Here is a 24,019-nt window from a genome sequence, read left to right as displayed (position 1 = left end):
GGCCGTCTCACTCTTGCCCCTTCATGGGTCAGTTCTCAGAAATTCCGCCGTGGCAGCTTCCACCTCATCATCTCCGTTGACACCTGTCCACTTTCTCTGCATGCAAAAGAATGTTAGGAACGTCCCTAATCTTCACCAAGGGTTTTTTTTTTTATGTATTCGCGTGTCCCGGCCACTAGGGGGCAGAATTTTATGGCAACTCAACTATGCTTAGAGGTAAAAGTTCCTTATTACTCTCTTTTGTCCTTTTTGCGAAAATGTAATTTGCTTTGTTTATTTTTTTTACGGTGTTGCATTTTCTCTTTGCAAAGGTGAATATCGAGCGCACGATGTTTCTGCCAATCAAGCGAGTGTTGTGTTCATTTGCTGCAGACGTCAGCTTGAAAAGAAAGCGGGTGGAAATGAAGCTTGAGCTGCATGTAAGCTGACGGTCGGCCTTCTGTTGTCACAATAATAGAAGCTTGATCACAAACGTGTTGATGGAAAATCAGTTGAAAACTTTTTTTTCTCTATACACGTATATTTGGGTTACACGTAATGATTTCTTTTCACAGAGTGAAGCTTAACTTGTCACGACGCCACAAGCCTGCCTGTACAGTTTGGTGAGTCGTGATGTCTCCGCTAGCCGCGCGAATATCTCCTTTCAACGTTCTGATGGAAAGGAGCAGCTGCTCCCCGACCGTGGAGGCTGCTTTTCACCTCCAGAGCACGTAAACATTTCCCGGCCTTCATCCTGTGGCCTCTTCTGGCGGTGTGACTTCTTTACATAATTCCCTGCTGTGACCAAATCATGACCTTGACGCTTTGCAAACGTTTTGACACGTTGGAAGAGAAATGAGTGCGGCGAAGGGCCTTGTGTTCGTCATTGCTGTCTGTCTGCTTCAACTGGGATTTTTTATTTATTTTTTTAAGGACAAGACGAAAAGATACATTCTTAAAACTGTTGGGTGAAAACTAACCTGAAAATTGTCGATGTTGTCACTACTGCAACCCTCCTGTTGCGGCGTTATAAAACACACACACAAGCCACAACACACGGCAGACTCACGTTCATGCACTTTGACCTCGCACGGTAGACAAAAATAACAAGTCTGTTTCAGCTTTTATCAGATGCACTTTGACCCCTCTTAACATCCGTCACAGTTGACGTAACGGAACGTTGCTCGCGGTGTCAGCAAAGCCTGGAAAATGATCTACCGCTGATAACCTGGATTGAATTTGATGGTGGCTCCTTTGGCTCGTTTCTGGATTAGAGTGATTTCATTTTTGATCATCAAGACTTGGCTGAGCTTGTGCTCTTCCTTCTGACCACAAGGTGGCAGCACAACCCAAGGCATTAACAGCCTGCAACTTCAGTAATTACGTGTTATAAATTGAGAATGCAATTCCTGTAGAAAACAAAAAGGAAAACGCTGAGTTACAGGGTAGAGGTCAAGTTTTTGCATTTGGGATTTTTCTGATGGAAATATGACTTCGAGTAGGATTTTTTGGGGGGGGGGGGTTTCACATGGGGAAATTAGAAAGTTTTGAAACAGTTGAGAATGTGTGAATTGAAGTTCATGTGTACTTATTTGTAATTTTATTGTAGAGCTGGGCGTTCCAGGAAGATGTGAAATTGGCACATAAGTGGGAATTCTAATAATGTGACAAATACAGTTTTAAAAAAATCCATTCTTCACGGGCGTGCTGGAGCTTATCCCAGCCGTCAACTTGAAGTAGGTGTGGCACACTTACCTAAAATAAAATCTAATAAAAATTAACGTGTTTTATTTTTAGCGTTAAAATAATGCGTGTTAACGTTTTAAGATTTATTCGCAATTTACTAACAAGAATACATTAAAAACAAGCGGCTTTTGAAAGTATTTCGGTGGTTGTGACGTAACCCGGAAATATCAGTTATAAACAAAACAACGTGTCAATATTGTACTGTAAAAAAAAAAACATCGTGTCACATTGTGTCCCGCTTTGTAATCACTTAAGCACTGCCCCCTCTGTCACGCGCACGTACACACGCGCACGCACGCGTACCACTCCCCCCACTTTTTTTTCCGAAGACGAATTACTGTAACTTGAATTTACTAAGTGTAAACGTGCGCGGGCTTGCACGCGATGCCACGTCCTTTGCGGCCGGTGGTGTGATCGCGCCGCTGGAGCATGTGACCGCATTAGACGCTCACATGGCCGCCGCGGCGATCCGCTTTTAGTCGGGGCCGAGCGAGCGAGCGAGCGAGCGAAAGCATCCGGAGGAGCCCAGCGGCGCTGCGAGGCTGCGAGGCTGCGAGGCGCCCTTGTCCGCACTCATCATGGCGAACGGCGGGCAGAAAGTTGTCCTGATCACCGGCTGCTCCTCCGGCATCGGCTTGAGAATCGCCGTCACGCTGGCCACAGATGACAAGAAGCGTTACCATGGTAAACGTTTTTGTTATGTTCTCCATTTTTTTTCAAACTCACGTCAGGCACATTGTGGGTTAGGAAAAACAAGTCCGTGTTTACTTTTTTTGCCCCCCAACCCCCCGCAGAGCTGAATCGTGCCACCTCGGCTCCTTTTACGCACTCGGTGTCGCGTCCACGCGCGCATATGCTATCTATACTAACGCCCCCCCCCCCCTTTTTTTAAACTTCGAATCGGGGATAAGTCACCCCTCTGTTTAGTGTTGTGCTAGCAGCATTATCATGTGAAAGCCCACTTCGTTCCCGGGTGTGGGGGGGGGGGGTGCTCCGGAGGGACGTTGCTTTCCAGGCACCAATCGTAAAAAGCAGGCTTGTCACTTCTCTTTCATGTGACTTCTCCACCACGACCCCCCCTGGCCCCTCTCACCCTGTATATTTTTTTTGCCCATTGTGGTCGTATGCACCTCTTAGTGCTGTGTCTAATGGGCCTACAGTGCCGACACTTTGGGAAAAAAAGGGGAGGGGGGGAGTTTGAGTCATGTACAAGCGAGGGCTTATTCCCGTTTGGAGTGTTCATTGGTGCGTGGGGGGGGCCCCCCCACGCTGGTGCCACTCAAGCGCTTCTCCATCCAATGCCCGCTTGGTTATTTTTGGAGCACTTGAGGCTCTTGGTGGCTGTCAGAGCTCAGAATCAAGCATGCACTCGTGTTGGTGTGCCTTAACGTCATTTTAAAGCGGGGGGTGCATTTGAGAAACGTCATCAATAATTGTGATATTAGCTAATAGACCAGAAGACGTAACCCCAAAGTCAATGTGGTACTTTGGGGCACCTGTCGGTCGTTTTGGGGTTAATTGCCGCGTGATGTGCAAAGAAAAGGCAAATGTAGCCGACTTCTCGCCGTTCTTAAAGATTTGAATCCAGTGCGTGTTGTACCATTTTTTTTTTCTGTTAACATTTGTTTAATGGCTCGGAATTTGTCTAAAACAGCAAGAAAGTCGCACTGCTTTGCTGTTTTTACTTTAAATGATCATACTTCCGCGTGTGAGCAATCTCTCATCATTCACACATCAGCATGAATATTCTGACCTCAAACTACTTGTAAAAAAAAAAAACCAGTCCAATTATTCTTATTTAAGTTCAACCACAAAATGCCTCTGAGGTAACATTCAAATTGTTCTTGTACCACAAATGATGTGAAAACACATTCACGATCCGTTTGCGACCATTTTGGCCTTCCTTTGAGAGGTCGCCCTGTGAACGGTGGCGGTGACCCAATCATTTCCTAAAAGCTTTTTTGCCAAAGAAGATTAAACATTGCCTTAAAGCAGCGCTTAGTTGGCTCAAGACAGAGCGAGCCGCTGAAGAGCGTTCTTTGAAACGCGCTGCGCTTCGTACAAGAATGTTCAAGCGGCCCAAGCGTAATTCCTGCAGGAGCCGCGCAGAACAATGGCCCGCTTGTTCGTTGGTTTTGCAGCCAAACATACATTTGCTGGCATGCTCCGCAAGCCCCCAAATTGCCACATTCAAACTAATTCCCCTCATATTGTGACACGTTATCCGAAGACTTTGCGAGTTCTTGCTCCAAAGAACCACTTACTGCTCGTTAAAGAGAATGTTTGCGGTGTCAACGCAGCTCGCAATATTTGAACGTCGCCTCACTTCGCTGCCCCCCCCCCCTCCGAGTGTCTGCATGTGATTCTGAAAGTGCGTTGTCATGAGAAATGGTCACAGAGAAAACCGAATCCTGTTCAAACAAAATGACAACGCTTGGATTGCTAAACTAGCTTCACTAAGCTAGCATTAGCATTCCAAGTTGACGGTTCTGCTGCACGCTCGTCGTACGATGCCAAGTGGTGCTTTCGTTAGCGTGACGTTTGTTGCGACGAGGCGAGTGGCAATGCGGGATGAGAGGGGGAAAAAAAGTGAGAAGGAACTCCGAATGTTTCCGATTTTGTTACGTGACACAAATGCTAATTTTCAGAAGCCAGCGCTAATCTGAGCAGCCGACAACGCCGCGGCTCTGCTTAACGTTTTTGCTTTTTGTCACATTGTGCTTCTGAGTCGCCTGCTTGATTCTTGGGCAAAAATAAAAATGTGGACGTTTATCACTGGAGGCCGACTCCGCCGACGGACGTTGTGCAAGAACGTTTCCCTCCCGAGCGTCACTTGGCCGACTCAGCGGAACATCCGCCGTCGCTAATCATGTGATCGCCGTCGTCACAGCGGCGTGTAAAGCCGAATCAGCTCAGCGTCCTGCGAGGCATGCTTGTCGCGGGAACTTTGACCCCCCCATGACGACTTTGAGCGTGTTTGTGTGTGCGCGCCCGACGGTGTGTAACGAGGAAGTCGCACAGCGGTGGCCTCTCGCATCAAAGCGGCTCAAAGTCCCGCGTGCCACCTCGGTGATGATGGTCATTATTGCTAAATAGCGGTCAGAACATTAGGGTCGCCGGCAACATCCAATCAGATCCAATCCAAAACGAAACATTACAAATATAAATGAAAAAAATCTGACGAACTTTGTGTTGTCCCCCCCCCCCCCCCCCCCCTCCCCCCGTAGTCATCGCCACCATGCGGGACCTGAAAAAGAAGAACAAGCTTGTGGAGGCGGCGGGAGACGCGTACGGGAAGAACTTGGTGTTGCTGCCGCTCGACGTGTGCAGCGACGAATCCGTCAAGCGCTGCGTCGACAGCGTCAAGGACCGGCATGTTGATATCTTGAGTGAGTCAGTGAGGCCTGCGTGACAAAATCACGCCCAAACAAGGTCACCATCTCTCATTGGAGTGCGTTCAGCAAAATATTTTCGCACGCACAAGTAAATTGAACATTTATCGCTGGTGAAAAACCAGGATGAGGTTTTATTCTTCCAAAGTTCATTTCAGCGGCTTTCTTCTTGAGACTGAAAGTCATCTCCTAGCAGGAGCTGTCCGTCTGCGTCCAGACTGCAAATGAATGGCGCTTGCACAAAGTCACCGCTGGCTTATTTCCCACCAACACACCTAAGCCCCAAATTGTTTTCGACAATGAAAATCTGTTTTATTTTTTTAATAAATAGACACAATGTCCTCAAAATAGCGGCAACAACAAATCCGCATTTTGTGCCTCAATTCGCAAAACAAGCTCTTTAATGACAAAGTCGGATCACGCGCTCCGACTCGAGTGTGCATAAAGGTTCTTTTGAAAAGCCTGCTTGCATCTTGTGCAAAGTCCAACGCCCCTTCACCTCATTACTCAAGACCCACAAGGCCTCTGTCAAAGCCCGGCCAGCGGTTGCGTCACACTTCTTTGTTGTGCTTCTACACTGCCCTCTGCTGGCCGTCTGAATTAAGGCCACCCGAAAGCCACGTCTCATTTTGAAATATTGCTTTGGCACCGTCTCCTAACATCCAGCAAAGAGAAACGAGGAGCTTTGTTGAGTCAGACCGTAGCGTTGTCTCGAATCAAGTCGGTTTCAACCCAAATTCTTTTTCCTGACGCTGAGCAACTTGTGTTTTGTGTGACAGTAAACAACGCCGGCGTGGGCTTGCTGGGCCCCGTGGAGAGCATCAGCATCGACGACATGAAGCGAGTGTTCGAGACCAACTTCTTTGGCGTCGTGCGCATGATCAAAGAGGTGATGCCCGACATGAAGAAGAGGCGGTCCGGACACATTGTGGTCATGAGCAGCGTCATGGGTCTTCAGGGTAGGCATGCGTTGCTCCGAGCATCTTCCCTCTGCTGATTATTTTCTCGTAACGAGCCAAGCGGTGACGCGTCCGCCGACTCATTTGTTCTTTTTGCCCGTCCTGGAACAGGAGTTGTGTTCAACGACGTTTACACTGCTTCCAAGTTTGCCATGGAGGGCTTTTGCGAGAGCATGGCCGTGCAGCTGATGAAGTTCAATGTCAGGTAAATTCTGTTAACTCGTTCAGCGCCATTGACGTGAAATGACGTCAACGTCAGTTGCTGTCAATTATTTATTTATTTTTTTTATGGGAATGGGCGGACAAGTCTGCACACATTCATGTTCATGCATGGCACGCCTGCACACACACACACACACACGACTAAATACTACAACTACTCCAACTCGAGTTTTTTTATATTCTCTGTCATCCATGTAATTTGCAAAGGTTGAATTGAATTCCCCGAAAATATTTTTTGTAAATCGGGTCCGTTATGGAAATGTAGTCAAGCACTCCTCTCTTCCGTTTTCTTGACGGTGCCACGTGTCCCCCGTCAGGTTGTCGATGATCGAGCCCGGTCCGGTGCACACGGAGTTTGAGACAAAGATGATGGAGGACGTGGCCAAGATGGAGTACCCGGGCGTGGACGCCGACACGGTTCGTTACTTTAAAGACGTTTACCTCCCGTCGTCTATCGATATCTTCGAAGCCATGGGTCAGACGGCGGAGGACGTCGCCAAAGTGAGTACCAACGTTTTGGGATCGGGGCGAAAATCCGATTGCCGACCCGTCGTTGCTTGTCGCCCCCTCCAGTGCACTAAGAAGGTGATCGAGTCGAGCAGCCCCCGTTTCAGGAATCTGACCAACAGCCTGTACACGCCCATCGTGGCGTTGAAGTACGCCGACGAGACGGGCGGTCTGTCGGTCAACACCTTCTACAACCTGCTCTTCAATTTGGGACCTCTCATGCACATCACCATGAGCATCCTCAAGTGCCTGACGTGCAGCTGCCTGCGCCGACGCACCGTTTCGCCCAACTGAGGACAAGCCGGCCTACCGCAATCAGTCGTGATGCAAAAAGAAGGCACCTTGATCTGACGGTACATGCACAGATACAGAAATATATTTTATTGAAAATAAGAAGAGCCACGGCTTTCGTCATCACTGCAGCATGGGATGGATGAACTTTAGGAAAAGTCCCCCAAACACTCGACAAAGCACAACGAAGAGAAGCAAAGTAATTATTATAATTTTTTTTTTTTTTTCAAAAGTCATAATAATGCTAACGCATCGCCTAGCATGCCAAGAATAAATCTTATCGCGTGGCGCGCCTAACGTCACGTTGGTCGTAACTGCTGTGTAATCATAAATTGGATGAATTTGAATCGTGTTTCATTTCAAGGCTTCTTCAGGGTAGATCACATCATCTTAACATTTTCATTCTGATTTCGTTTTGTTGTTGTTATTTTTTTATGAATAAAAATATGATTTACCCTTGACAAGCACATTTCAGACCGGCGCGTTTGGTGTGATTCTCCTCTTGGGACGACAGAGGGCAGTATTTCACAATCTTTCCTCCAGAGAGTCGCTCAGGATCATCAGCAAGTGGACGATCCTTCAATGAGGATGTCCAACAATATCAACGATTATTAGATGCTATGAATGAAATCTTATGACTTCTGGGTCACTCAAGGAGACTTTACCACGAATAAATATTAACTAATATGATAAAAACATCACGTTCATCACCTTTCTACAATTATACAGTTGAGCGGATACAGTTTGCAAAAAAAAAAAAGTGCATTTAAGCAGATTAGAGTCGAAATAATTGCTGATTTATTACCTTCATTGGATTTGCAATTTTAGATTATTAAATAGCTGCCCTGAATTGGTGACATTATACTATCATTTCATTATTGATTATTTTAACCCCCCCCCCTCCCCTACTGCAAAAAAATAAATAAAACCAACGATTTGATAAAACAATGCATTGTGACAGGTGCAGAGTGTCAAAGTTGAGTTTTGCACTAAGAGGCCTCGTGCACTTTTTTGGGCATTTGTCCGTGCGCACATGCTCATTAGCATGCGTTTGTGTGCGTGAATGCGTTTTATGTGCACGAGCGTGGGCCGAGTTAGTGATCTGTTGATGGATATAAAGAGGTCATGGCCCGCTACCCATCAAGCCCCTCCCGGGCATGCACCCCGCTTTGTGCCGTGTGAGAGAATGTGACCTGGTTCCCATCCCCGAGGAGGGCTGCGCCTCCTCAGAAGCACCGCCGAGCCCCGAGCCTCCCCTCGGCAGCTGGCCGCCTCAGCCCACCAGACCGGGACTTGGCTTAAGAATTTTTTATTTTTTTTTCTAGTCCTGATCCTGATCGTGTCCAGCGTGCGACACCCTCACGCTCACGGCCGCCGTCACGACGCAACCGGTTGCAGACGTGTTGTTCCGATGCGTCGTACAATGAGCTCCTCGCCTCTGTGTACGTGTCTTCATCAGAGGCGACAGCTCCCCCACAATGGAACAAAGGCGCTGTCAATCACAATCAAACGGGGGTGTGCAATGGGTGGGGGCAGGACGAGTAGGTCGGGGTGGGAGGGAGTCTTGTTTGTCCCGAGTGTTCTGAGGAAGCCAGTGTTGGGACGCTGGAGGCGAAGGGCAGGGTCCCAGAAGTGGGGGGGGATGTCGGATTTCGGAAAGTGGGAATTTGCGGTGCCTGAATGGAAGAGCTGTTTACTAATTGAATGAAGACAGAAGATGGAGAGAAGTCCTATTGAAAGCGGGCGCTCATCAAACTATTGTTTCACCACCACGAGCCTAATTGCAAGATAATGAGGGCGGCACGTCATGTTGAGGTCTCCTCCGTATTGTCGCCCTGTCACATGTACACAAGCGCTAAACTCACAGAACTGAACGCCAACTTGTTTACCAGCACCGACACCATATTTAACTTTGGCATTCCGGCACAATATTTAACGTGCCGCTCTCTTGGATTGCGGCCTAATCCACTCGATTGGAGTCATGGCGCCCGTTGTCGCCTCACCCAATAAAGACGCCAGGTCAGGAAATTGTGACAACGAGGCTGGGAGAACCCCAAAAAAAAGACATCCGATGCTCGGCTTTAAAAGGAGCGGCTGTCCAGACGAGTGCTTGAGCCCGATCCCTGGTCGGCAGCAGACTCGGCTTCACGGTTTGTCGACGATGCTCTCTCCAAACTAAGCGTGTCAGTTTGGCGAGCTCGCTTTGCGCTCCTTGCACCGAATGCGAATGCCATTAACGAGGTCGGACCGATTCATGTGAATTCGCTCGTCACAGCTCAACCGTGCCGCACCGAGATCCGTATGCACTCCTTAAACTCTGAGCCGAGCTTCTCCATTCCTTTCGGTGCCGAATGATGATCGTCATCCCGTAAGAGGAGGCTGTGATGAGCGCTGACCTAATATAGAGCGCGAGGGGACGGCGATAAATCGTTCTCAAGTCAAAACAAGGCGAAGGCCGAGTCGTCCTGCGGCGTCCACGAAAGCCAGAACCAAACCGAGCGCATCCGTCTCGCCGACCTCCACCGTCTTGTCGGGTCTCCGGTCGCCTCTGTCCGTCTTTCCCTCCGCTGTGCGCTGACCTCTCGCTCTATTCATGCACGGCAAGAAATGGCCCGGGCGCCGTTGCGTCTTTGCGCCGGTTCGGAGTCCACACGCTTGTCTGGCCAGCATTTTTCAAAAGAGTTGAGTCACGCACAAAGACTCATGTGGCCGGCGTGACGTGATTAGCTCCGTCCGTCCGCTTCTCCTCAGACCACAACGCAAATAACCCGAGAGAGTCTGCTCTCAGATCCCGCGGCTGTGATTAGTGTGTGTTTGTAGAAGTGTTGTGTTTCCCCCACAAGAGAATTACGAGTTCTTGTCAAAGACTGAGAAACGATGTCATCTGATAGCGGGTAACGCGACGCTGCACTTTTCTTCCGAACAATGACGTCATATTGGTGTAACGCTGCACCTGAAACTCTCGTTGCAGGATAAGAAGCCGAACGAGGAGCAAAACAACACAAACGTGGTCGGCGCTGTCGTGAAATGTTTTTGCACGATGCTCTTTTTTTGAGAACTCCTCGTGAATTTCAAACAAACTGTCAACGGTTCTTGTTTACGTTTCAGATCGGCGACTGAGTTTAAAATCTTTCCCGGCTGCAGTCACGTTCTGTCCCTCCCAAACGAGTGATTTTTGCCTTGAGTGCTTATTTGACTTTTTCTCTCTTAATGTGACTTTCCTTTTGATTGACGGTGCAAAGATGAACCGATTTTTCAGGTTGCGATATCCGTTTCGGCACCTGCGGGGCTCCCAAACACCTGTTCCGCCTGCTCCTCTGCGTTTTTGCCCATCACAATGAACCCGCCTCCAAGAAACGAGCACCACATCTGGGTTGTCCGAGGGCCCCTAAACACGCCGAAACACCCTCTTCCTTCTTTCTTGAAAAATCCCGCCACAGGACTCCATTTCTCAAATTTATTAAGTAAGCCAACCAACGTTTTATTTATGAGTTTTGTTTTTAATGTTTCCATATTCTCAGGATCTCTTCTTTTTTTGAACCCAAAAAGTCTCCAGATGTTTACTTGCGCAAGCACTTGAATCTGAAGCGCAACGAAAATGTTTTGAGTGCATGCTATGCAGCCAGCGTGCATATTTTGATCACGGCCTCCACGGCATGAAGGGAATCTTTGTGTGCTGCGTCCATTTTTTTTTTTCCCCCCGTCGCCCCCCTCCTCCTCCCCCCTTGCCCGGTCCCCTCATCAAAACAAAAGAATAGCTCCATCTATTGACCGTGAAAAGATGTTCGTCGATTTGTCCTCAGTGAAGAGACGTCTTTGTTGCTTATCTCCATTGGTGAGCCGCCTCCGTTTGGCTCCGCCTAATCACAACACAAACACTCCTCTGTGGTTTTGGCCGCTCTCCCCCACACCCCCCCCCCTCTCGCGTCTGTCTTTTTAAATACAGCAAATTAGATTACGCTCATTTTTGTACTTCAATTTTTTTCAGTCGGAACGTCCGTTTGTTTTTGCTTTGATTTGTTTATTGTCTTTTTTTTTTTTTTGGATCTCATCCGCTCAATCAGCATGGTGTAAAGCTCTCCCCCAGCCAAAGTGAACTGCCGCCACATAAGGAGGATATTCTCCTCGTCATCTTGATGCGGTTCAAGATCGGTTGATAAACGAAAGAAGACTCAAAAGTAGCATCTCGACATTTGTAGCCGATGGCCGATAAGAAGTCAGGCGGTCTTACGGCGGAAATAAGAAAGTGATGAGGAGAATATCCAGGCTGCGGATTTCAAAGAGGATTTTGACTCTTCTGTAAGTTGTGTGTTTTTGGCCACTACATTAGGTACACCTGAGCCATTTGGACAAGAAATCAACAAATTGATTTGAATGATCAGTTGATTTCAAACTGTGTTTCTTACTTGTGGACGGTGGACGACTGGTGAGCACGATGGCCTCACAATGTGGAGGTTGTGGGTTCAATTCCGGCGCCGGCCTGCTGGTGTGGAGTTTGCATGTTCTGCCCGTGCTTGCGTGGCTTTTCTCCGGGTACTCCGGTTTCCTCCCACATTCCAAAAACATGCATGGCAGGTGGATTGGACACTCTGAATTGTCCGTCTTTGTGTGGCGTCCGATTGGCCGGAAACCAGTTGAGGGTGTGACCCCGCCCACTGCCCGAAAATAGGCTCCAGCACCCCCCTCGACCCTCATGAAGAGAATGGATGTTGTTGTCGTCGAATCGAATGCCATGTGAAGGACAGAATATCGGAACCAGCCGCAGTTTAAAGCAGCGCAGCTCCACAATGTCAACTTTGACCGCTTTCCTCGCCAAGTCACAATTTGAACTCAGAAGGTTCCAGACAACCAATCGGTTGAATCTATAAGACAAGAATATCAGCAAAATCTGTTAGTTTTAAGCAATAAACATTTCACTTGGGAAAAAAAAATGGGTGAAAAGCTGAAATATTTCCCGTGGAACCAAAGCCAAAAGTTTGGATTCCATATTAGCATCGTGGTCGCTTTCGCCTCCATGCAGGCCTTTCTGGTGACCTGCGCATAATAGACGAGCTGTGACATGTGCCAGAAGGTCACATGGGCCGTGAGTGGCGTACGGGACCTCGCTCACGATCACCCACTCGCCTCAAACCAAAGCCGGACGAGAACACAGCCGTGTGTTTGCTCGGCGCTGGGAAAAGCGTCCCCTGGAATGTGACTTTAGGACCGCTTGTGTGGGTCCTCGCTTTCGTCGTCACAAGGCCTCGCCTCTTGTGGCTGTGGGAAGGTCAAAGGGCACCGGAGTGGAGTACCCACACTCTGCAGCTCATAAAAAAAAAAAAACGACGGAGGAGCCCCGAGGGCAGCAGTGAAAACAACGGTCCCCACATGCGCCGCCATCTCTTCTGCTCGGGCCAAAACTTCACAAAGTGTCGGCGGAAGAGTTAGGAGAAGAATGATGTGATACCTCAACAGCCGTCTTCCCCTTCGAGCACGACAAGGTGTTCGAGCGCAAAGCCAAGAATGGGACGTTTTGAAAATTGGAAAGCCTTCAACACGGTTTATTTTTTTGGAACTTTTCGTCCTCAATGCGAAAGCCTTCAAATCGGAACAGCTCCCGCGGCGTGCTCGTTTGAAGGTGCTCGCTTGTGATGGAGTCCTGAGAAAGAAATGACACGGGAGAATTTTTCCAAAAGTGTTCCCGAATTGCGGAATATCATGTTGGGCCGTTCGTTGCGCCGTGTTCGCAGATCGGACTTTTCGTGCAGATGTGATTGATGAGGAGGTCCAGTTCTAAATCCTTCGGGGCAAAATCATTTGAATGCGAGCGAAATTGAAACCTTCCACGTGTTTCTCCGTTCCCATCGGACCAAGCGCATGGTTTCTTTCACAAAAACTCTCAAGTCCGTCTTTGTAACGAAACATGGGAGACTCTTCCCTCATCCTGACCCCCCCCCCCACTTCCTCGTAAAAGGCGCAAGCCCGCACAGGAAAATAATAAACAGATGAGTCGGATGGGAATGGCTTGCAGCCTGAGCTGCCACGCTCTGAGGCAAGACACGAAGCCTGCGGTGGTTTTTGGGTTCTCAAGGCCCGAGAGAAGAAAAAGAAAAAGACGGACGGGCCTCAACTTGCATCGGGAGCACAACCTGAAATTCTCGACAGAAATTACCGTTAGCTGTCACTTTCTTCCCACAACACACGGCTCCGCGCAAGTCCGGACACAAAAAACTTGAGAGTGAGAAAATATTTCAATGTCGCGGCTCATTAGTTTCGCCGGTGTTGTTTTTACTTCCCTTCACCGGCTTTGCCGTTTTTTGCGCGCTTGGCAATTGGCCGCTCGCCACCGACATGCAATCAACATTTCGGGCCCACGCCCACGCTCGGAAACGTAAAAACACTTCAGCCGCTTTTTTGGCGCGGCGAACATTCGGAAGGTTGACGTTGCCTCACATCCAAAGTGTCGGTTGAAAAAACGCGAGCAACAAAATAAAATCGGCTCCATTTCTTGCTTTCTCTCGCTCGCTCTCGCTGTCTTCTTTCACCGAGTTCTGGCAAGGCCTTGAGTAAATGAAATCCAGAGTTCCCTCCTTCAGATGTCGGGCTGACGTGCCAACACTACTAAACGTCTGCAGATTAGAAGGTGGAGGAAGTCGGGATGACGGTACTCTTGTGCCAAGCGGCTATTTCGCTCCAAAGGCTTTTTGTGGCACTTGCTCGCATCTGCCGCCGATCTGGAAAACCTGCAAAAGCTCAATCGCTGCGGCGCTGAGTCGGTTTGGAGCCGACACGACAATTACTAATCATCCTTGCGTGGGATCAATCACGTGTGTCTTTTCTTTTAGCCAGCCAGATTTCTCAAATCGGCCCAAAAACTGAACTCTGCTCAAGCAGAAAAGACTCTTGACATCCAAACGTTTGGGAGGCCCGTATAGCCAAGTTTGATGGATTCCGATTCGAATGAGCAAACGGATTGAAAACGCACCTCAATCGGAATAAAAATAAGAATTAAAAAAAAGCAAAAAAATAAAAGACAATAAATATAAAAATGAAAAAAAAAGAATATTTGTAAGAAAGGCTCAATAGGAAAAAGGCATTCAAAAATATGTTAAAATTGGAGCTAAATCCAGATTTCAACTCCAACAAGAAAGGCACAAATCTGTGATTTTGTAAAGTTCTGTTTGTGAATAAAAAATGAGAAAATGAATTCAATATGCAAAATGGTTATCAGTTGGGTTACGATAATTGCAAACGAAAACGAGTTGACGCATGCAAACGGCCAAACGGAAACTTTCATGTCGCACGTAAACGAGTGACCGAAGATCTTGATTTCAATCAGAATGACAAAAAAAAAAAAAAAGGTACTTTTATGTTTCTCATGGCAGTCCTGTTTTCGTCCCATCGCCTTAACTTGTTCCAACTCTCGTCCAACCAAAAGACTTCTGAGATCTTGTGAGTCTGTTTTTTGTGTTGCCAGACGAGATGAAGCGGCGGAAGAAAACCACCGAAAGCAAATGGCGATCAAAGCCTCCGAAACGGCGGCAGTGACGCGGCGGCCGGATAAACGCGCCGAAAGAAAGTGCGTCTGGACTTGATCAGCGTGCGCTTGTGAGTCATTCTATTGTCTTCTCGCTCTCTTGCGTGGGAGACGCGTTTCACTCCCCGGGTCACTCCTTAATGAACGAAAACGCCATCTTTGTCAAACGTGGATGGTGTGCTCAAATGGAAACATTCCGATGTCCGCCGGCAGTCAATGAACAGACACTTCATTAGGTACACCTGCAAAATCGCTCGCCATCCAAAGAAAAAGAACAAATAGGCAATCAATAACGTTGATTATTGTGATTGTAAAATTGTCAAGCATTAGTTTTGGGACACACGGCCAAGTGTATGTTCAGGAAGTGACATTGGAAATTAAAAGTAGCTAAATTAAATGAACAAAAAGAACATGTAGCTTGATTTGGAAAAACAAAAACAAATTCTAAATGCCCTAAAAGTAACTTTCTTCCGCCACGGACCAATTTATACGAGTCCCGGGCTTCGTATGTGGTCGTTCTCGCTTTGCTAGCTTGTTGGTTTAATATTGGCGATTTGTCAATTAGCATCTTGAAATGTGTCAAGAATCGAACGTTACCGACAAAAACCAGTCACTTTTCAAAATATTCGACTTTTCAGCCTCAAATAAGTAACACAAGTCCTGCAATTTAGTTTTTATTTTTCATCTGTGCGGCCCGGTCCAAAGGGGCCCGCTGGCCAGTGGTTGAACACCACTGATCACCTCCGTCCTAAGTTTAGGGAAACAAAAGAGTTTTGAACTTGGATTTAAAACCAGTTGAAGCAAACTTGAGTTCCGTTGGCATCTCATTTCATTTCCCTGCAGCACAACCGCGAAATGCTGATGCACCGTGTTTGCTTTGAACTTTGAGCTCCACTACTTGACAGTTGACCTCAGAACACTGCTGGGCTTGTATCTCATCCACCTTCGCTTCAGTGATGTATCGACCGCTAGCATAAAAAAAATTACAAAATATATCAAATAAAAAAAAAGTCCGCAGCTGCCAGGGAACCATTTTGAAAAATTGTACATTATGAGTTGCGACTTGCTGCGGCCTGAGAGTGGTCCGTGTTGTGGAGGTTAAAACGGGGACCACAAAACAAGTCCATGTATGGTGAAAAGATGCAGACGGCCATTCCAGCAGACTTAGGAAAAACTATTTTCAGGCATTTTGAACTCTCCCACGCGACAATTCAAGAGGTTACTTCATGTATTTATTTTTGATATTTTTTCCTCTCAGTCACGAAAGCCCAAGCGAGGAACTTGTCCGGTTGTTTTTGGCCTGCAAATCATCCGATAATATTGCTGCAACTATGACTGCTATTCAACCTTTGAGGCTTATTGCGAAAGGTGCGTATGCGTCACCCCCCCCCCCCCCCCCCTCCCTCGGTGTTCAAAGTTGGCTGTGGTTTGCACATGCTCCCAAATTTACGCTGGTGGGCGGCGGCGTGGGAGAGACCCCAGGGATAGAAACTCGGTTCTCACAACCCCGCTGCAGGAGGGCCAAGAGCGAGGTTGTCATTTGTAAATATTTGTATTTTTTTTTTCTTCCTCTGATGGTGGGTGTGACACCGAAACTCGCACGCACAGACAAGTCGACTACGTTTTACTCCAAGTAGCATTCGGTTTCATTCGAATGAACGACTCGCCCGCCAAAATCAACAAGCGCTCATTGAAACGTGCGTTTTGAGCGCCGTGACCTCATTTCGCTGACGTTCGCGCACAAAGCCAAAAATGTTGAATGGAGAGGAAGGATGTGGCACTTTTAAAAAGAAATTTATAAGAAAAAAATTCACTTGCAGGCGTCTTTGGAAGTCGCAGCCAGACGATGGCGCATGTAAGAGCTTGTCCGTTTCTTCCGGTCCCGACAAGATGCTCAATTAATGATTGAACGTTCTGTACTTGAATTTGGAATTTTACCGCAATTGTGTCGCCGCTGATTTATTTTCTTTGGCTCATTTGAATCGATAGCAAATGGTCATGCTTGTTTTTCTCCTTTGGGAAAGACCGGTTTTGTGGATTTGGTTCCCAACTGTAAAACCGTTTCAAGGTTTTTCGAGTCTCGGGGCACGAGGGGCACAATAGCCGTTGGATTGAAGCGAAAAGGTTTTTTTTCAACATTCGATTTAATGTCATGACTGGAAGTGTAACCCAAAGTGAATTGGTTCGATCTGAAGAACTGAATCGATTCGTTCCATTTTAGGATCATCGCATCCTTAAATCGTATCACACGTTTTTTTTTGCATTTTTTATTTATTTTTTTTTTAATTTTTAAAATGCATTTTTTAAATTATTTTTTGCAGGGTTAGGTTTAGGTTTATTTTATTAATTTCTTTCAAAAAAATGAGTCCCCAGTCATCGGCGAATGAAGCAACATGACCTGCCCAACAGTTTCCGCAGCGTAGAGCACTGCAGGCAAACGTTTTGAGCTGCATCAGCAAACCACATCTGAACATTTTCTGCAAGCTCATAATTAGACGAGCACGTATGAAAGCGGCGACATTTAGCCAGCTGTATTCCGGCCCTCACGTCTCCGTCTCATCTGTCACGGTGACCGAAGACGTCTTTGCTGGTCGCGGTGGCTTTGCGCACGAACCCTCATGTGGGCCTTCCAGCCGCGCTGCAGATAAGACGTGGGGAAAGTGTCATCTTTCTGATGTCAAGTTTATCGCAGAGGCGCCTTGAATGGCCCGACAGAAGTTTGCTGAAAGTGCTACAATAACACACACACACACGCGCGCGCACGCACACACGCACACTGCAGGGATGAGTGTGAAGGATAAACCGTCAAACTATCTCACAGAGATCAAGTTCCTAACCGCAACATACAAAAAACAAAAATCCTCCTGGGTAAGATAAAACTTGAGGTGTAAATATATGAACTGATAAAAGGGGGATTTTTTTAATTTTTTTTCAAATGATCACAAAGATTATCTTCACCAAGAACCAAAAGACAAATGAGAAAGTTTGAGGTGGTTTTCTGATGAGTTTGCGCCATGACGGAGAAACATGATCAGTTTATAGAAAACGTTGAAGGTCCAAAACATTTTCAATTTGAGATGAAATATGCGCATGAAGGATAAGTTTTTCTTTCTTTTCAGCATTTTCTGTAAAAGTAAACCTCATGTTTTTACTCACGTCAAAGTCCAAAAGATTTTGCATTAAAATGACTTCCACAAGTTCTAAAAAGTGAATTAATTAAATGCAGTCCGGACGAGCGAACTTCTCTCGACTTGTCCGTCTTGAAAATGGCGTCGAAAGTCTTTCTAAATTAAATCCACACTTTTCCCTCCTTCGGCCATTGTGGTTTCAAAAAATACAACGCTGCGATATTACGTGACATCAATGTGAAGAATCTGATCAGGATTTCTTGATGCTGATTACAAAACGCCACTAGTTTTTAAAAAAAAATTTTTGAATGGTTTCATTTGCTACTTTTCAATTCAAGCTCGCTGCTTTTCAAGTTTGCGACTCGCGTTGCTACATTGTTGCCCAAGTCTTCCCATCCCGTCAACACGGAGCGGAAATGACATTTTCCCAAGTGGATCTCGAGTTCAAATGTCGTCACCTTGGAGATTTCCTCCTCTGGTTTTCCTGCTCGGATGCATCGCGTACGGCGGCGCGGCCTCCGTCTCCTCCCCTGCCAAATTTCAACGCCGTCGACGTCACGACTCTTCTCAGCGTATGAGACCCCGTTCTAATTGAAAGAGCGTGGGAGGAGGGAAACTTCTGGTTGCAATTTCAACAAGCTTTTTTTAGAAACGCTTAAATGTGGGAAGTCAAAGTCGGTGAAGCCCGGGCGCCATCGAGAAGGCGAGCGGGACATCTTGGAAGAGGGAAAGAAAGAGGGGGGCGGGGGCGGGGCTTACATCAACTTGTGGAATTGTCTCACTTTCAACGAAAAGGGGGATGGGGGGGGGGTGTTTGTTGAAGGTTACGATTGCTTATTTACGTTGGATTGATTCCGCGAGGCCTACAAAGTTAATCTGCAGGAAACGGAACATGCGGCCCTCGCCGCATGCCGCTCCCTCTCATGTGGGAATCCTGCACCACAAGGCACTGTCAATTTTTTTTTGGGGGGGTGGGGGCTGGATCGGAGTCGATTCAGGGCGAACTGCTGCGTTTTTTGTCTGTATGAAAGAAACAAAAGAAGAGAGTGAGAAGGCAAACAAATTGAACGGGAGGGACGGCGAGATCGTGCAGAAGCTCCAAATGCTCCAAAGTGCATCTTCGTCGGAACCGTCGTGCCGGTTCCCAGACTTGGAGCCAGCTGGATGGTTACCGTCGTTGCGTCGCAGCTGCCCACTAAATGGATTTGGAAGAATTGGCGCGTCGCCTCAAAGCATCATTGGAAGAATTATGACTCCAGTTCTCTTTTCAAGTTCGTCCAATTCACGGCACGTTGTCTTCCGATCGGAATTAAAACGCGTCACGTAAACGTCTCCATCGGAAGAAAAAGACAACGACATTCTTCACGCCGGTCCAAACAAACGTCATGAAAATATTGTAATGGGGGGGGGGGGGGGGATCACGCATTTTGTTCCAATCCAAGTTCAAAGAAACTCAGTTGACAGATGTTAGCGTCGCCGCCGTCGTGTGCGTGTGTGAAACGTAATCGGCCCATCTGAACGGGGCCCTCGGCGGGCCGCCTCTGCCGTCGTTCATTCGCAGTCAATCCTGTCAAAGGATTTAGTGCCGCGCACGTTCAGACGACACCACTTCCGTCGGGCCTCAACGTGAGGAATGACAACATGCGGCGCTTTCGGGCCTCCCAACCGCTAAGTTGCCTTTTCAAAGACGAGTTTATTCTGAAGAGTTCATTTGGCCAACACATGGCTGGACTGATGAAAACATTTGGATGAATCTTTCCTTACTTTAAAAGAGGCGCGTTCCTCAAGTCAAACTCAAGGTTCCCACCTCTCGTAGTTCCCGATCCAAATCCTCCGAGAGCCGACGTGTTTTGGGGATTGGCTCGTTCAAAACTTGCTGCCGACGACCAATGCAAGTCTCCGGCCTTTATTATCGGCCGCTATCAGCATGCGTGGCTCGCTTCAAGTTAGCTAATCAGATGGAGAGCCGCTCGGTTGCTCTGTGTTATCTGGCCACGGTCCACCGGACCGCCCGTTCCGTGTGTTGGTAGCTTGTGCACTTTTCCATGCGCTCATAAAGGAGACGTCGCATTTGACCTCCTGCAGCACTGTGGGAACGTGCAACTTCTGCTTCCTTTGCTTATTTGGACCATTCGGGTCGCAAAGGGATATTGGGAAGGACCGCCCAAAGGCCTCGAGTCACATCACTTGCGCGATTCGCTCGAGAGTTCCAAGGGAGACGTCCTCGGGGGCTTACATCGAAATAAGCAAACCATTTTTTGTTGCGTTTTAACTTTTATATGCAAAATGTTCAAGGTCTACCAAAATGGGGGAAGAAAATGAAGAGTTGGCCGCTTAACTGCTGTTGTTTTTCAGAAAGGACACTTTTGGTTCATTGTTTGTTGCGTCGTCGCTTTGAAAGCGAAAAAACAAAACGAAAACGACACCGGAGCAGATTTCCGATTTGTTATGACTCATTAATGACACCTCAAACTGCTCCCGACTTTTGAAACGAACGCTTGTTGCGCAAGTCGCGTTCCTAAAGCGGCCACGGTCGTGTTCCGTTTCGCTATTTTGCAATCCCCGCTGAGGCCAAAGCGCCCACAAAGCGCTTCCTTTGTTATGTGAGCGATTAAAAACCAAAAAACGAGGCAAGATGACTCAAAGTCTGTCTTGGCCGAGGTTGACGTCGGCGGCGCAGCTGCGCCGACAATCCAGGACCCGACAGGTGCTGCACTAAAACCTCTCCGAAAGCGCCCCCTCCCCCTTTTTTGGGGGCTTAGCGCTGATCCCTTCTTTCCAGACACTCCCGGAATGCCCGCTTTCATGCCATGTTGTTCGACTCAAGGCTCATCTGTGACCAAATCGTCAAATCTCCTCACGGCCTGTTTTGAGGACGCGACTTTATGCCGAGGAAAACTCTGACCACCAGAAATGTCACGTGTGGGTCGTTTCGACCCTCTTGTGTTTTACACTGTCATTTTTTTATTTATTTATTATTTTTTTTAACGTAAAGCAGCAACAAGAAAAACCCACCAGTCATCTTCTCGGGAAGTTCCCGCCTTCCTCGAATGGTGGAGTTGGACGCAGTGGCGGCAGCTGTCACTCGATGGAACGAGATTGCGCTCCTAATGAGTGATTAGTGTCACATATCTGGCTCGGCCCGCTCGCTTTTCAGTCCAAGTGTGGGAAATAACGGCGCTGGTTGCGCTCCGTCTCGAGTTTCCTCCGAAGCAAAGAGGAACAACGAGTTGCGGAGTTCGAGGCTTTGGAAGGTGGACTCAACTCACCGGAATTTCATGAACAGAACCGCCGCTGGAGCCGTTCCAAAAGTACAAAAGAAGCATTGCTGCTTCTTCTTTGATGAGATTTTGTTCACCACAAGCGGAAGGTCACGCGGTCCGTCGAGGTCCAAAAAAAAGCCACAATGAATCCTCTTTATATTACTCCAAACGTTTTTGGGGGACGTTGAGACTTTGTTGGTCGTCTGAAGAACGCCATTGGGCTGGTGTTTGCTTTTATGCTTCAAACTTGCGGTTCGTGCGGCGCACGGGTTGAGTCCCGGGCCGAGTGATGAGGACCAGGTGGTGCAATCGGCGGCCCGTCACCAGCACGTCGCGCAGCTGTAATCAAGTCCGACGCTGACATTCGCCACGGTTGCGGCCATGTTCTTCTCGCACATTTGTTCCCGTTTTCGCGCTCTTGGCGAAGGCCGCGGTGTGTTCAAGTACGCCTCGTTTATTGGAGCTCGGTTTCTTTTGCACCGTGTTCATCTGTGTGTGTGTCTAAGTGTGTAAAAATGCGCTCTCTCCTCCGGCGAGCGGACCACACACGGTCGACCACTTCAAGTAGCACAAAGTCCAGCGAGAACAGTTGCAGAAGCTCATGACTTGACGGCGCGCATGGCGGCGGCGCTGACTTTTTTTTTTTCCATCTTTCTTTATTTGGTTTGCTCCTCTCTGTCCACTTTGTGCTTGCATGGCCCCTTCGGTTGCTTATTTCTCTGCGTCTTTGTGTCACACACCGTGAGAACCAAATCACGCCGCCTTCCCATGGTGCCATGCGTCTTATCGAGATTTGCAAACACGACGGCACGCGAAGGACTCGATTAGGATGCTCGGCAAACGGCAAGGTTGAGGAGCAGCATTCCCGTCAGTCTTGGCGTCGTGGAATACAGACCAAATCATCAATCGATGACATCATCAATCGAGGTTGGACTGGAATCAGGAACTGGATTCTGGATCTCCAGAATTCTGATTTTTTTTTTTTTTTTTTTTTTTTTAATCAAGGTTGACTTTTTTTTAGACTTTATTTTGGGTCAACAAAGAAGAGCATAAAGAGAAAGTGAAGTTTGTGCACAATCACAGAAAATAGTTCTTTATACAATTCTGCGGAGAAAGTTGAAAATGAAATGCAAAAAGTGCTTGGCGAAAAGTGATGGAAATTAAAAAAAAATTATAAATGATTTTTTTTAAAAGGAAAAAGCGCAATATGCCGCCTGTGTAAAAAAAAATAAATCAATTCTTCAATTTGACCTGAACAATTGAGCCTGAAAAGACTGTTTAATGAAAATAAAAAGATGAATCTTATTTATTGATTTTCACTTCCTGCTGCACAGCCTGTTGGCGTCGTTCAAATGTTAACGCAACTTGACAGTCGGCGAGTACGGACAGCAATTTATTGCCTCTGGAGTAAGCCATAGCAATCGTGTTGACATGGCTGAGTGGACGATTGCGGAGGTGGAAGATCCGCTTATCCTTCCATCTTCTTATGATTCCTGAAACACACTTTTGGAAAACGCACACACACACACACACACGTACAGTAAACGCAATGGTGTGCTAATCCCTCCTGTTTTTTTTTTCTTTCTTTTTCCTCATGTTATGTGTTTAACCCACCGATTGCTGGTCTTTTCCCACATCCTGCTATCTTTGCCCTTGGTTCCCACACCAAGCGCCGATGAGAACGTTGCAAAAACGGACGCCACGGGCTCAAAATTAACAATTTGTGAAGATTTTTCTCAGAGGGGAAAAAAGAGACAAAGTGAGAGAGATTTTCCTGTTTCTTTTATTTAAAAAAAAAAGCAAAAACAGACAATTGAGCTCTTTTTGGTTTCGCAGCAAACGGCATGGTGACTTTTTTATAAGAGTCTGTCATTAATGTGTCCGAATTCAGCTTACATTTCCGCTCTCGGCCTATTTTCTTCTCTTCGTCGAAACCAAATCAAACCGAATCCTCCTCGGCCGAGCGAGCCTACAAACTATTTTCATCGTGGGAAGACACAAATGAACGCTTTCAGGCTGAAACCAAAAAGTTTGCTTCCTTGAACGCTAATTTGCGATGTTTTGTGCGCTTTTCTTTCCAGGCGTCGTGTGTTGTTTGTCGCAAGACTGCCGCAGGTAAATTCAAATTTGATTTAACGGCCACATTCGTGGAAAAGGCTCACTTGAGTTGTTCTGCACCTTTGACCCTCACTTCCAAACATTTTTATTTGTAGGGGCAAGAGGAGAGGGGGGCCGTTCCAGGGATGACCTCGCTGCTGCTCATTTTGGTGGAGGAAAACAAGGAAGTTTTCACACACAAATAAAGGATTTCCACGCATGTCAAGCAAGGTCAGTGGACGCTCTTATCTGTCCCGCATCGATCGCTGTCGAAGAAAAACGTTTTTCCCACACCGAGTCACCTCACTTAGAGCTGAGTGCTCATTTTGGGACACAAAAAAAAATAAAAAATACACTAGATCGACTGCAGCGTGGGGCATACTTGGGGGCGGGGCTTCGTGGATTCGAAGAAGAAAAAGCACGCAGTCCAATTGTATGACATGATACACAATCGCATCAGTACGCAATCGCTCCTCACCTGAAACAGTTGTAGTACCAAGACTGGCCTGTGAGAGGCAGCATTGTGCCGCAGCAGGGAAAATAAATCAGAAGAAGCACCAATTTCTCGAGCCCTCGTCACTCGCTCCACTCCGGCCGATTGAAGTTTTCAATTGTATTTTATAACTTCTCAACGTCTGCTTAATTTTCTCGTTCACACGCACAGCTAAGTTGGCATCCGGAGTCCTACGCTCTTCTCTTCTTTGACTCTTATGATGCAGTCGTTTTACGGAGTGCCCCCTAGTGATCATTATTGAGTACTTGACTCGGTAAGGACGGACGGACGGAAATCCACATCCGGCCTTGTTTAGTCCGCCCTTTTTGAAAAACTTGTCATCCGCCGTCCTCAGTCTACAAAATGGCCGCCCGCCCAGGACGGACGGGTGGGCCGTTGTGTCCCCGGGAGGAAATGCTCATGTCT

The 24,019-nt window shown here is 47.3% G+C and overlaps 1 protein-coding gene across 4 annotated transcripts in view; it reads left to right on the top strand.

Annotated features, from left to right (window-relative positions):
- rdh8a (retinol dehydrogenase 8a) overlaps window positions 1–7,565 on the top strand; it is a 116,580-nt gene extending 109,015 nt beyond the window's left edge. For 2 of the 4 annotated variants that reach the window (XM_088317910.1, XM_088317909.1), the window contains 7 exons: window positions 312–419; window positions 555–602; window positions 4,953–5,114; window positions 5,897–6,076; window positions 6,188–6,281; window positions 6,616–6,799; window positions 6,872–7,565. In XM_088317910.1, coding sequence (XP_088174036.1) covers window positions 4,964–5,114; window positions 5,897–6,076; window positions 6,188–6,281; window positions 6,616–6,799; window positions 6,872–7,099 — 837 coding nt within the window. In that variant the 5' untranslated portion in view covers window positions 312–419; window positions 555–602; window positions 4,953–4,963 and the 3' untranslated portion in view covers window positions 7,100–7,565. Of the gene's footprint in view, window positions 1–311; window positions 420–554; window positions 603–1,737; window positions 2,410–4,952; window positions 5,115–5,896; window positions 6,077–6,187; window positions 6,282–6,615; window positions 6,800–6,871 lie in introns of those variants that run through there. The other 2 variants (XM_088317908.1, XM_088317911.1) reach the window with 2 other exon arrangements.
- The last annotated feature ends 16,454 nt before the right edge of the window (window positions 7,566–24,019 follow it).

Source organism: Idiotropiscis lumnitzeri, chromosome 15 (assembly GCF_059441095.1).
Source record: "Idiotropiscis lumnitzeri isolate Australia: NSW breed Sydney's pygmy pipehorse chromosome 15, RoL_Ilum_1.0, whole genome shotgun sequence".
Lineage (NCBI taxonomy): Eukaryota > Metazoa > Chordata > Actinopteri > Syngnathiformes > Syngnathidae > Idiotropiscis > Idiotropiscis lumnitzeri.
This window is presented reverse-complemented; position numbering and strand designations above follow the sequence as displayed.